General features: G+C 43.5%; 1 protein-coding gene across 3 annotated transcripts in view; it reads left to right on the plus strand.

The window, feature by feature from the left end:
* SLC22A23 (solute carrier family 22 member 23) overlaps positions 1-14534 on the plus strand; it is a 112716-nt gene that overhangs the window by 88062 nt on the left and 10120 nt on the right. For 2 of the 3 annotated variants that reach the window (XR_010610067.1, XM_065667440.1), the window contains exons 6-8: positions 3536-3625; positions 9112-9214; positions 12173-12405. Coding sequence is in view for 2 of the 3 variants with exons in the window: in XM_065667440.1 (XP_065523512.1) it covers positions 3536-3625; positions 9112-9214; positions 12173-12405 (426 nt within the window). In the remaining variant the exon portion in view is untranslated. The remainder of the gene's footprint in view (positions 1-3535; positions 3626-9111; positions 9215-12172; positions 12406-14534) is intronic. The other variant, XM_065667442.1, reaches the window with a different exon arrangement.

Genomic DNA, 14534 nt, shown 5'->3' on the forward strand with positions numbered 1-14534 from the left:
TCTTGTCTAGATGGTGCTTTTGCCAAGAAAGGTTAGACCGGATGATCCTTGATATCCCTTCCAACCTGGTATTCTGTGATTCTATGATGTGTACCCGTTTTGGCAGCTGATACGAGTTCCATAATAAAAATAAGTAGCGTTCAAGTGGGTGAGGTATTTTTGGCACGTGAGAAAATGCAACTTTGAATTGCTGTCCAAGCAATGAACAGGCTTATTTTCCTTTATGAAGAGTTGCACTATTCGCATTGCCAGCGGAAAGCTTTTACTGGTCCATTTGGGTATGCCACCCATAGTAGAAAGTGCCACTAAACTTCTGTAAGGCCTGCTTGTTCCTTAGGGACTTGGCCCATGCGTTGAGTGGGAAAAAAAGAAAGTAAAAGAAAGTTGGGTTTGACTCAATCCATAGGATGGGAGCAGTTCACCAGTGCTCTTATGGGAGATGTCTCTGAAGAGAATAACTGAATGTCTGGACAGTGGTCTGGCTGCAGTTTGAAAGGTCCTGTGGCTGTGCTAACCCCTTCCTGGAAAAATCAGCACAGGCAGGTGATGGGCAGTGCTTGGCCAGCAAGGTAGTAGGGGAATGCCTGCATGGTAAACAAAGTGAGACAAGGGATGTTGATAGGAGGCTTGAGTGTTGTAAATAAACATTGCTGTTATCTTCAGTAGGCTGTCCCTGGGCTGTGACATAGTGATGATGATGGTTGCAAAGCACAAGAAGAGCTGCTTCCTCAGTACCTTTAAGTGGCTTTATTTTTTAAGGATTGGCATACCTGGTCATTTTGGGCAGGAAAAAATTGCCTTCATAAAGAGATGTTTGGCTTTATGTGGTCATATTTTTTTCTTTAATGCTTACAAAATCTAGGTGTGCTAATTAGACCTGGTTAAATCATCCCTAATGTTTTGAGTCTCGAAATTTCACCAGTTAGCTCAACACTTTACCATCTTCTAGAAATAAAAGTTTAAATGCATTTTTTGCATCAGGAGAATGATTATTCTGTTTTTTTAATCCAACTGCGTATTAAAATGTCATTTGTAAAACAGACTTGGTGAATTTTGTTGACAAATATTTGAAAACATTATTGGAAATGTCAGCTTCAGTCATGAGCAAATGAAATATTTTGGTAATAGTTATTCAGTACAGGTTTTTCACTGCCAGTTTCTCCAAAAAACTTCCCCCTCTCTTCCCTCTTTCTCTGTGAAAGAAGAAACAAAGATACATTTCAGTGCAGCCGCAGTACAGTAATTTTAACCTGAGTGGTATAGATGGTTAGGAAGTGTGGAGATCTGTTTAAAGAACTAGAGAAAAGAGTGTTTATAACTGCTTGACCAGGCTGAATAACAAAACCCTCTTTTTGCTCATATCTAGATGAAAACACAAACCAGAGTGCTCCTGTGGACAAACATGTTATAGCTGTTCCTTTCCAAGGTTGCTCTCTAAGCTCAGAGAAATAATACTGATGTAATTACAAAAGTAACCAGCAAAGATCAAGCATCCAAATAAAGGCCAGTGCTTTAGCATGCAGAACATAAGGTGGAGAGGAAGAAGGGGTGCAGTGGTGACAAGTGCTCTGTGTCTACGTATGTGTGTGGATTGGAGTTAGGAAATCTGTGGTTTTCAGAGGCTTTTAATTAAAAAGAAAGAAAATTATCATCAACTTTCTTGCTACTGAGCTGCACGCTGCCGTAACTTTCCTTTTTATACATAAGCTAGTTTTCTGTTTTGTTTTGGTGTATTTTTCCTAAGCATGAGGCTTGGATCTGTGTACTTACATGCTTTTTTTTTCTTTCTTTCATTGGGTAAAGAGCAGAAAGAAATGTGAAAAAGCCGTATGTCTGAAAGTCAGTCTCTTTCTCTAATAGAAAAGATGAACTCTCCCTACAAAGCTTTACTCATATCCTTACACCTTCACACCTACTACTACGCTACTGTTTTAAAGCTTGTAGTAGATGAAGAGCTAGGTGTATTAGCTAGAGAAGTATTAGCAAGCAAGTTCCCTGACCCCATAATACATGTGATGCTGCTACTACATACAAGCCTGCCAGATGTGTTGCTTTACCGGATCCTGGCTTTTGGTTAATGGTGCCAAACAAAATGCAAGTCTTGGGGGGAAGTCAGATAAATGGGGGGAATTCAGTTAAAACAGTTCAAGGTGCTACTTGAAGGCAGCCTTTAAGTCTTACAAAAGACTGTGTGTTAGCCACAGAGATTTCTATCATCAGACAAAACCAGCCAGTGATTTCTGTTACCCTCTTGTATATTAAATCTGCTTTTAGGAGGGGTTAGGTTTTTCCTGGTGATCCCCTTTTGTGCAGGAGCAGGAACCGATGGAGTTTGTGCAACTATTTCAGGATAGGCAGTACATGATAAACAAGAATGAAATTCATCAGTTAAGAAGTCCTCTCCTGCTGGCTATGCCTACAGGAACGGAAGAGGAGAGCCTATGCGTACTCTGACTGTATCCCTGGTGAGGGCAGTAGTGACCTCTGACAGCAGCAGGATTTAGGGGGGACAGAGAGAAAAAGGAAGTGCTCTACTGAGGACATGCCTTCTGATGTCACTGGGAAAAGCCAAATATAAAAGAAAATATTAATAATATTTTAAAAAGAAAAAAGAAAATGGGGGTTGTCAGCCTCTATTTGAGCTTGAATGACTCTTTCACACCAGTTGAGTCCTCCACAGACTCACGCTGGCCACACTCCAGCCTGTTGCAGCTGCTTTGTGCCCAGCTGACACAGTGGCTCTTTGTCCCCAGTGCTACCTTTCCTCTCAGAGGAACTGGCTTCACAGGGCAGGAACTGCATGGGGAAGGCTGGCAGCAAGCCTTGGTGCTGCCAGTGCTCCTCTGACCCCTCTGCACTGAGAGGGGAGAGGATGGATGAGTCTGGATGTGGACATGAGTGGTAGGAGAGGAGACCTTGGGAACCAGGTAGGGGTAGAGAGCAGTAAGAGGGGACCAGTGGACAGAGAGAGAGGAAATAAGAGAGTATAAAGAGTTGTGGGGGCAAAGAATAAGCATAGTTGGAGGGGACTAAGACAGGCAAAGGGAACAAAGGACTGTGAGGAATTAAGAGCTGTAGAAGGAGTGGAGAGCTAGAGCATGGAGACCAAAAGGGTTGCAATCATTTGCTTTTCCCCTCCCTCCAGAACAAGCTGTTGAGCCCAGCGATTCAGTCTCAGCACTCTTGTGATATCCACTCCTAAATTGTGTGCTTCAGCTCTCCATACTGCCCAACTTGCCTCCTCTGCCTGCTGAGGTTTCCTCCATAGCTCTGGCAGTAGATAGTAGCAATGCACGTGCAGGTATCTGAAACCTCTTCATGGCTCAGATACGGCTCCTCACAATGATATTTGAGGTGTTCTTTGTGTTGGGTTCTTTTAATGTTGGTGATGTTAGAGGAATGTAAACGTTGACAAGTCAAGCTCTGTTGAAATGCAAGAAGTCAGGTTGCCTGGGCAACCCTTGCGTGGCCTCCTGCTATGAAGGCATGATGATATAGCCCTTAATAACATGATTACGACCTATTTTTTCTACAGGGCATAGGATGGACGAATCAGTGCATAGGATGGACGATGCTGTGGGAATGAAGCTGTTGTCTGTTCCTCATTTGTTGCAGAATTTGGAAGGTGTGTAGTGAATAAGATAGAGGGTTGAAGAAGGAAAGAAGACAGTCTTGGGGAAATGAAGCTGAATGCCTTCTGAAGGGCTGTACCCATTCCCTGTGTCTGCCAGGGATGCTCTTGTTTGATGATGGAAATGTCACTGGAATCAGGCTCTTTCAGTGCTGTCACTAATCACAATTTCTTCAGTGTCTGTCTTGGGCATGTAAATCTGGGACTTGATTTGCAGAAATCTGGGAGCATTTACATTGGCATCTGTAAGGGTTATTGCTCTGTGATTTTTCTCATTCTGGACACAATTTCTCTGTATTTTATCTTCTTGCATGCAAAACAGAAATAATCTTTCTCCTTACCCTTGCAAGAAAGTGGTGGAGATGATTTCATTGGTATTCATGAAATACATGAATATTCTGACAGCACTGTAGGAATGTCTCTGAGGAAACCTGTGATTTTGTACTCTCTGGGAGGCTTGGATAATAAGGCTAAGGGGCACATGCTGAATGGGAAAGGTAGAGGCATCATTAATAGCTGCCCATTTGCTGACTGCAGGGAGCATTCTGGGGGAAAACCTAATGTGTGATCATCTAATTAAGTGCTGTATCATAATGCATATGAGCTACTGAGGATTGCAGTTGCAACCTTATGTCTGATTTTTCCTATCTTTTTTTTTTTCAGTGTAATTAGAGATTCAGGATTGAAACAAATTATTGCAATCAGTCCTTTGCTACTACAGTTATTGAGTTATACAGTTGCTTTCATGAAATGAGTTTCATTTTAAATGCTGTTGGTATTTATGACCTGTGCTTCTATTGGAAAGCCATTCCAGAGTTCAAATTGCTCTTGTACTCATGTACATCTTAGCATTCAATACAAAAATATACTATAGGTGTCCAGGTGCTCTGTGGTTTAGGATTTTTAGCCTTCCCATTTGGTCCTGTCTGCGATTACCTTAAATCTCTTTTTTCCTATGCTATGTGAGCAGACAACAGACCTGTTCCTTTGCTGAGCTGAGGTCCTCTGCCTCCTTTCGTTTTATAAATAGGCCTGCTGAAGCTTTTGTTTCTCAGGTATTGATAACCAGAAGTGTGAAAGAGCACCATTATTTCATTGTCTGAATTGCAAATACTCATGGACACAATAAACTTATAACGACTTGTGTTCAAGCAATGTATAGCCAAGTCTAAAACAGTATCTACTAAAAGCTTACCTTCCAGCAGAAGCATTTCCCACTGATCCCTAAGTATCTTACCCTGTATTTTGCATTTTTTAATTGCTTTTGACACACAGGGTCTCAAGCTCACCTAGCTCCCTCTAACATCCCACTTCTGTGCTGTACTGCAGGCAGTGCCTCACTTTGTGACCAGCAGACTTCATTGGCACATTCCTAAAGTTTGTGCCAAGCTCCCAAGTGAGGTTATTATACAAGATTTCTTTTCCTTCTTTTTAGAATGAGTGACCCTGCCACTAACCTCCTGCCATCCGCTGATGATTCCCATTTTTCTATCCCTTATTGCTGTCCGCCTATCAGTCAGCTCTTTACCCATCTCGTAATTTCTGTATGTGACTTGATAGATTTCAATACTCCTTCACTTTTACTATTAGGCTTTCCAATATATATCAAGCTGCTACTTCTCTGTGCTACAAATAAATGAATAAGCACAAAGGGGATTGATGGAGACAGAAATCCTGAAAGGTATAAATAAACCTATGTACAGTAACTCAATGTGGCTGAGAGCAGGTTGTTTCAGCTCTGCATTTCGGACTGATACACCTCCTGCTGCAGAGCCTTCGTGCTCTGGGGATTGATTGAGCCTCTGTGCTGGGCTTCCATAGCTCTTTTTATGTTCAAAGAGCTACTGACAATATCTTTTAGCAGCCAGAAAAATCCAGCAGAAGTCCATCACCACAGGACACTTGTCATTTTGGACATCCTTTTTTGTCAGCTTGATTTGAGCTTTGTCTATTTTGTCTTTGCCAAGTGATGCAGAGATGGGTGGCTTCATTTGAAGGCTTTAAAGATACTTTCTGATTTTGAAAGCTGTACTCCTGAAATGCAGAGGATGCCATGAGAATTCAGCAGCGTTGGGAGCTGGAAGCTGGTAGGGTTCCCCTCCCCATGAGACCTTTAAACTCTTACAATGAATAGTTTTAATTTCCACTGAGGTATAAAGAGTTAGCTTGTTGACAGTTTTCCTGCCGAGTCCCTGAATAGGAAGCCTAGAGTGTGTGTGGGCTCTGGAGTATGGGAAAACTCATGATGGGTCTCTGAGTAAATGGATAAAAATATTTCTTGTTTTCCACACTTGCTGTTCTGGTAAATCGGTCAGAACTGAAACATTTAATGCAAATTCCTTCTGAACTGGTGACTTCAGTGCAAACTCAAAGAATAAGTTAGGGAGCATGGGGGTGTCCTGGTGTTATTCCAGTAACTGAGAGAACTATAGTTTGCTTCCATGGGTTTTTGAATAGGCTTTGGCTTGGCTTCTCATTTAAGATCTTAATGTTGAAGTCCAGACAGCCTAAGAGCTGTCACTCTCCGGATGCCCATCACAGACAGCAGGTCCTTTTGTGCAAGCAGGCTGCTCCCAGGGACAGCAGGACACTGAAATGAGAGCCAGTTCTGTAGCTGATGACTTTTTTGCAAGTAGCATAGCATATTTGTTGCTATCTGAATGATATTTTGATTATTATAAATGATTGATTTGGGGGGTGAATATCTAACTGGTATATACAGAAACAAGGGAGGAAGAAAGCCCTCCAAAAGATAGATGGTGGTGGAGGCTTGAGAAGAGTCATTCATTTGAAGCAGGTGAGTTTTCCTTGGAGTATTAACACATCATAGAGGGATGGAGGAGTAAATAGCTGATAGAGCCAGAAAGCTTTCAGTACAAAGTCAGGTGATGTTTGCATTCTTTAGTGGAAGGTTTGAGGACAGATTCTTATTATTATTTTCGTCCTTCCTCTCGTCCTCCCGCCCTCCCACCTTCCCATCCTCCCTTCCTCCCATCCTTCCTTCCTCCCTTCCTCCCATCTTTCCTTCCTATATACATGGAGTATTACCCACATCAGAGCAGAAGCAAGGGTCCACTGAAGGGAGACTGTGGCGTGAGGCAGAGTAGAGAAGAGGTGAAATCTCATATGTGATCCTCGCTGCAGCTAAAGCAGAGGAGGTGCTTGAGGGTAGAACAGTTCAGCGAAAAACATTAACAAGAATTAGTTTGGAAGGATTGATGCTTAAGAAAGGTTAAAAGGAGGCTTGAGTGCATGTGGGAAGGATGCTTGACTATAAATAAAAATACATGTATTGTAGCGAACTGTCTGAACAAAGCAGGAGTGGAAGGCAAAATAATGTTTGGCTCTGAAGAGAAGTATAACCAAGTGAAGTGTTGTTTCTCTTGATTTTATTATGTTGTGGCTTAATAAAGCACAGATTGACCATAAAATCTACTTTCTCTTCTCAAAGAAAAAACGCAAAAAATTAAGAAAATCTGAAGAATATGGCCTCAGGGACTGTCCTTTGTTGACATAGGAGGTGTTTTACTTTGACAGGCCAGATCTGGTCATTCTTAGACAGTTTGGGATTGAGCCCTTAGGTCCACATGACATTTGTGCAACATGTGCTGTTTGGGTGGTGATTTTCATTGTTTCCCTCCAACTGAAATAGTAAACAGTCTTTAACAGCCTTTCAAAACGTTGTGCTGCTTCTAGTGCTTGCTTTGACTTTTGCTGTAGAAGGTGTGGCTTGGGCTCAATTGCAGGCTTTGTAACTGTGTGCTGTTTCAGTTGTTCTGAATTGGTTTATTCCCACTTACTCCTTTCCAGAATCTTGCTACAAAAAAACATTTTGACCCTACTCTTTGGGATTAAGAACCATCTTTATTTGTTGCTTATTTTCTTAAGATACCCCTGATCCATTGCTGAGCCTGCTGAGTGCTCCTGTAGTACATATATTAATTTGACCAATTTCCTCTTTTGCTCCACCTCCTTTACGCTTTTGTGAGCTTCATGCTGTGTAGATTCTGGGAAGAAATGGCTGTTATCAGTTAGCAAGGAAAGTAGTACAGCAATGTTCTGCTCGATTACATTAATGTAAAATACCTTTTGCCGCTTTTCTCGGAAACATTCCCTGTAGTTACTCGGGATAGAAGACCAGGAGTGATCTAGGAGCAGTGAATAGCTCAACTATTTGCATATAAATAGTGTTTCTTTGTTTTATTATTTTTTTATGATACAATTTTCAAATAACGGCAGACAAACATGTCTTTTGTTTAGTTTGTAAATTTGGGTGATTTATCTTGTTTCTCCCACACACACCCTGCTGCTTGCTTTTATTTTTCCCTGTCTTGCATCACTTAGAGATTGCTATTCAGTGAAGCAAGGCAGAGGTTGGGGCAGGCCAGTGCGGACAACTGAGGACACTGTGCTAATTGTGTATGCATGAAGGGAACGGATGCACAGTTCAGAACAGGGCCATGCTGCTGCCTTTAAACACAGTCAGTGTAGAAAGCAGCAGTACGACTCTTTGCCCTAACAGTCCTAGTCTGTCCTAGAATGCTTCTTTATAGGTTTGTGATGCTTCTTTATAGCTACGGCTTCTTCTATTTTTACTGGACTTTGTGCCCAGCTGTGTCACTGGTCCAGTGTCTGGGGAAGAGTGGTTTTGTTGGTGTGCTTGAGTAGGTGTTCAAGCTCTAACCTAATGATATTTGGGAAGTAAGCAGTTCCCTTTGTTGTTGTCCCCTACCAACAAGAATATCAAGTGCAGCATTTGCAAGGCTTGTGTGTTAAATAGCATTGCAAAGAAATGTAATCTTGGAGCTGCCCAGAGCATTAAGGACATGGTGAGGCTCTAGTTCTGAAATGCAAAGGCATCACAGCTGATGATGCCCAGGGATTTTTCTTTAAGCAAATGTCCATCCATCAGAACAATTTGAATTGTTTGAAATGGGGTGGAAGGAAAAAGGAAGAGCTGACTTGGTGTCCTACCACTTCTTTCCGAAACCTGGATTTGAACAAACCTCAAAAGATTCCCACAAAGAACGAGTTTGAGCTCCAGTCCTTTCCATAGCTTTTCAGGTGTACACTGCAGAAGGGCAGCAGGTCTTGTACCTGTACAAGCACAGTCCTGCCCTGTGGTGGGGGGTAAAAACGAACAGAATCCAGAAGTTCTTCAGGAAATGTTGTATCGTACTTGCTGGGATCACTCTGTGTACTGCCCCCATTTTACATGCACCTTTTAAACTGGGAGAATGGGGTGTGAAGGAATTCTTGGGCAGTTCTTCAGCCCCAAGAAGGTTATGGGAAGCCTGGGAGAAAAGAAGGCAGATGAGGTGGATTTAGGCAGGTTGTCCAGCTTTTTTTTAGCTCCTGTTAGAGTTATTGATGGTGTCCTGCTCTCCAGAGCATCCCTTAGCATATCTGTAGTTCACAAGCAAAGCTTCTCTTTCTTGTTCTCCCCAGTGAAAGAATGATTTTTATTTGGTTTGTTTCAGAGCTGGAAAAGGAGATCACCAGGAGACCGAAGAAAGTCTGCATTGTAAAAGTGGTGGGAACAAGAAACCTGTGGAAAAACATCGTAGTATTGTGTGTCAACTCGTAAGTTCAGTCTGAATAGTTCTGTGGTTGGTGAGCTGGAAGCAGTAATGGGAAATAATGGGGGAGCTCCTCTGTTTCATAGTGTGGGACCCTTTGCTAGTGTCTCTCTTAAATGATCCTGGAAAAACACCAGCTGATGCAAAGAGTTCTTTTTTATGGCAGACATGGAGGAGCTCATTGATTGTTTCGGGCAGCAGCATCATGTGTCTTCTCAGGTGTCATTCTGCAAGCGCATTGCTGTCACCAGTGGTCTCACATAGAGACGTGCTGGTAAATGCTCATGCATGTAGACTGCTGCTGCTGCCATCCTGGGTGGTGGGATTTTTGGAATCGTTAATGCCCCAGGAGTGCAAGTTCAAGTTGTTTACATCTAAAAGAGCTGTGTTGCAGAAGAAGATGCTTCTTGCCAGTAAATATGAGCCTGCTCCCATGTATAAAAGCTGGCCTTGATAGGTCTTCAGAAGCGGATTACAAATCTTGTGCAGGGCACGTAGGGAGAATATGTGTGGTCTCACACAGAACAACACGATGCCTGTGTCCTAAGGCTTCAGCTTCGACATGCTTACATAGGCAAAACCAGGCATTCGCCTGAGGGTTTTGCAATTTACAGGCTCTGAGACCTTCTGTCCAGAACTGAGCACCTTGTAAAGAGGAAACAGATGGGCTGCAAATTTAGCCTCTAACCAAACCAGACTGTCTGGGAGGCCAGTGGTAGTGGATTTTCTAGTTGTTCAATCTTATAAAATGCCTATTTGAATCCTGTCATGATTATTTTTTTCAAGTGGAAGGTGGGAACAAGCCTGCAAGTCCCCCATCCTCTGCCCCTTTTAGAAGTACATAGCTCTCATGGCTTTTTCTTCATCACTTCAGGGCCCTACTCTGCAGCCTTTGCTCCTGTTAAACAGGCTCATGGATCAGTCATAACCTCTAGGGGACTGCCCTTGTGCTGGGCAGATGGTCACCCAGTGGCACATGGGCTTCAGGGCTCAGTCTCCTGCATTATTGGTTGCAAAACCAACTCTGGTTTTATGATTTTTGTGTCTCTCGCACCTACCAGTGGGTGACTGCCTCCGTTTCCTCTTAGGATGAGCCGCTGGGTTTAGTAGCCAGCATTAACTGTATTTGTGAGAAATGTTTACGTGGGGAATCCTCCCCTCCTCTCCCTCACCCTTTTCAGTTATGCGCATTTGGAAATCCCCTAAGCCAGAACTAGGCAGCCCAACTTCTAGCAATAGCACACGGAGGCTGCTTGCCTCCAAGTAAAGCACGAAGCAGATATGTGTTTGAGGAGGTAGCTTTCATGTTTGTTTTTAGGGGATGGAAAAAAAACTATGTAATTTTAATTCTGTTATTCCTGTTAGATGGGGCTGTGGTAGATTTTGGTAGTGCGGAACATGCAGAAGGTACCATTAACATGGAATAATAAGACATCAAGGGAGATAAATGTATTTAGTTTTAAAAGCAACTGTTCTGAGCTGTTCGACAAGTTAAGATAATAGAGTAATTCCTGGGGAAGCAAGCTGGAAAGCGAAGTCCAAATGATACATTGATTTAGTTTACAGTTCATGGCCTAAATAACAGCTTCAGCAAGTGTGTTTGCATGCACAGAAGAGAAAGAAGATATGCTGTAGTTAACTCTGTCCTTTTACGAAAGCTTTTTTGCTGTTTAATATTTCTCTTAAGTGAGGAGCCAGTTATAATCTAGATATCCAAAGCTACTTACATTCTTGTGTAACAGCAAGTATAGCTAGGTTTTATCAGGGAGAAGCTGTTTAGTGTTGGGGATGTATTTTGAACTATAGCGTTGGTTCACAAGATCCTTGCTGTCATGCACTCAGCAACTGTGTATTCCCCCAGCTGTTTTTATGCTTATATTAATATTCACTTGACACTGACAGAGCTCCTAATTACTGACCTTCAGGAGGATAGAGGTGTATCAGTGTAATGGACCTGCCATTCAGTTTTGGAGACCTGGATCTGTGCCTGCCTCTCTGTCAGTCAAAATCAGTTTGTGACATGAGGTTCGTTTGGTCTTGATACCAGGGACAGGAGGCTGTTGCCAGCAGGACGTATCTGTGCTGCAGTGGGAGTCATTCGGAGCATTGACCTCCCATGGCAGCTCTGCTGCAGTTTTGCACCACTTCAGGGGTGATGCTGGAGCTTCTCATCTGACTTGTGTACCTTCAGCCCTGTGCTCTTCCTTCCTTTTTTCTTCCCATTTTGTTTTTGTGAGGGGTAAGAGAAAGAGGAGTGAAATGGAGCGGCAAGATGCTGATCACTGGCATCACAAAGAAACTTTTAAAAGAAAAGGAAACACACATCTGTGAAGGGTGGTGTGAATGTGTAGATTGAATTATGGCTTATCATTTCATAATGGTAGTAATAATTGCAGCATGTGTGACTTCAAATAAGGGGTTTCTAAGGCGTCTAGAGTTGTAACAGGCTGGCTTGGGAAGTGAGATGCAATCTTCAGTCTGACCAAATGCCGCAGGCAGGTCTTCAAGACACAGTTGTATTGCACAGTGTTCTGCTGTTTAAGCATGCAGACTGCTTCATCACAGCAGCTCTGTCTCCTATGGCTGTCAGCAGATGTACTGGGAGCAGAGATGTCTTTGCAAGAGGGGAGTTCTCAAATACACAGGGAAAGCCAATCACACGCTAGGAGTCCTTGTAAAGATGCTCGTATCCCAGTCATACCACGAGCAACAGCTATATGAATAAAGCCAGTAGATTACAAATGTCTGGTTGAATAGAGATTTTTCTTTTTGCTGCTTTTGATCATTGCGTATTTTCACAGCAGCACCTAGAAGTCTGAGATGAGTCTTTTTGCACTAGGTGTTGCATCCTGCAGCGGAAGAAATTCTTCCTGCATTATGATGTTTCTGCCTTGAAATCCATTGCAGTGTGTGGCTGCCTTGTCAACAATGTTCTCCTCTTGCCCTCTCTTGTTTCCCCTAGGCTGACTGGTTACGGCATACACCACTGTTTTGCAAAAAGCATGATGGGGCACGAAACGAAGACAGCAATTACCCACAACTTCTATGCGGACTACTACACCATGGCTGGGATTGCACTGGCATCCTGCCTGGCCATGTGCCCGGTGGTTGGGTTTCTGGGGAGAAGAGGAGGACTCCTGCTTTTCATGATCCTTACAGCCCTGGCATCGCTCCTGCAGCTGGGCCTTCTCAACTGTGAGTTGGAGACAAGAGCTTTTGAAGACCACGTGATTTTGACATGCGAATATGGGACCAGGAAATATTAACACTTCTTTTGCCCTTCTCAGACTTGACGTGCTATATGCGTGCTTAGTTTAAGAATTTCCTTGAAGGTATTGGGTTCTGGATGAGTCTCTGAAGCTCATTGATACCCTCTGGTAGGGACTGGGGACGGAAAACTTTTCCACCTGAGTCTACTTCTCAAATGGCCACTAACCTAAATGGCAGTTAAAAGCAGTAGGTGTATGTCATCTGTCTGCTCTGGGCATCTTGCTACGTGCAAGTGATATAACAGGTAGCATGGAAATGTGCAACTGAAAGACCCTGCTTTTAACACGGTGTATACATATAGTCATGTGAACATGTGATTTTGTGAGTTGTCACAGCTTTTCAAATGGGTTCCTGCCAAAATCAATCTCACAGTCACCAACCATTAGACCCCAGTCCTATGAAACCTCACCCCAAGGAAGGGGGAAGAGGGTTGAGACATGTTTTGGACAAACCGGGTATGAGACAAACACCAGAATGCTGGTGGTTGCTGTTTTTCACTTCTAAGTTTAGAAATAATTAAGGGCTTTAATGAGAAAGAGGTTTTTGCAGTGAGGATGGAAAGATTTCACATTCCCACACGCTGAAGGCAGCCCTGAGCCAGCAGCAGTTCTCCATATTTACAGACCATGTTTCCTGAAAGCATTCACCAAGTTAACCTTAAGCGAACACTCTATTTGTGGCAGTATGGGAGGGAAACAGGGAACCTCTTTCATGACATGGAGGAAACTCCAAAATGGCGTGGTGTTTTCTCCCACATTAGCACAGATGCTTACATTCCCTTTGAGGACATGTTTACCATGTCCAGCAGTCCCAGCTGAGAGTGGGGCCCCACCTCATCCCCAGCCCATTGACAGACTGTGACCTCTGGCGTGCAGATGCACACAACGTGTGTGTGCGACCATATTCTTGTGGTGCTGTCCATCAGGATCTCTCTACACTCAATTTGGTCTAATATTCCTTTTTTTTTAAGGGTGTCAGATGTTTGTTACAGCTGTTTGGGGTTATAAACATGCAGATGTTTAGTGGGGAGAAAGTGTGCCAGACCCAATAGGCCATGAAAATCGGGTTGCAGTTTTTCACCAACAAAAAAGGGGAGGTGGAGAGGAACATCCTGTAGGAGTCATTACAACCTTTTCTATGCTGGGTTTAGGTGGCTTTGTGAGGCAAACCGCTAAAACTAAGAGCAGCCATCTGGTCTAGGTATGTTCTGCTACGCTGCCGCCTAAACTTCTCTCAATGCTGTGCACCCGTGAGCCTTCCTGACTCTGTCCTTGCCCCTTCCTTTGTGAGAAGAGTAGGGAAACGCAGCCTTGAACTTCAGAGCAGCTCATCTCCCCCTGCTCTAGACCAATGCCTTCCTTCCCCGTAAGAGCTCTAGCTCAGTGGTTGGAGAGAAGCAGTGACCCTGCTGATTATGAAATCTGTTACAGCCTCCTGCGTGTTTTAGTTTAGCATAATCTGGGTGCAACTGGCAAACAAAATCAGAATTTGAGGAGGGTGAGAGAAGGAGAGGGGTATCCAAGAAGGCCAATGGCATCTTAGGGTGCATTAGAAAGGGAGTGGTTAGTAGGTCAAGAGAGGTTCTCCTCCCCCTCTACTCAGCCTTGGTGAGGCCGCATCTGGAATATTGCGTCCAGTTCTGGGCCCCTCTGTTCAAGAAGGACAGGGAATTGCTGGAAGGAGTCCAGCGCAGAGCCACAAAGATGATTAAGGGAGTGGAGCATCTCCCTTATGAGGAGAGGCTGAGGGAGCTGGGTCTCTTTAGCTTGCAAAAGAGGAGACTGAGGGGTGACCTCATCAATGTTTACAAATATGTGAAGGGTAGGTGTCAGGATGATGGAGCTAGGCTTTTTTCAGTGATATCCAGTGATAGGACAAGGGGCAATGGGTGTAAACTGGAACATAGGAAGTTCCACGTTAACATCAGGAAGAACTTCTTTACTGTAAGAGTGACAGAGCACTGGAACAGGTTGCCCAGGGGGGTTGTGGAGTCTCCTACACTGGAGATATTCAAGGCCCGCCTGGACAAGTTCCTGTGTGATGTACTGTAGGTT

Source organism: Lathamus discolor, chromosome 2 (genome assembly GCF_037157495.1).
Source record: "Lathamus discolor isolate bLatDis1 chromosome 2, bLatDis1.hap1, whole genome shotgun sequence".
Lineage (NCBI taxonomy): Eukaryota > Metazoa > Chordata > Aves > Psittaciformes > Psittacidae > Lathamus > Lathamus discolor.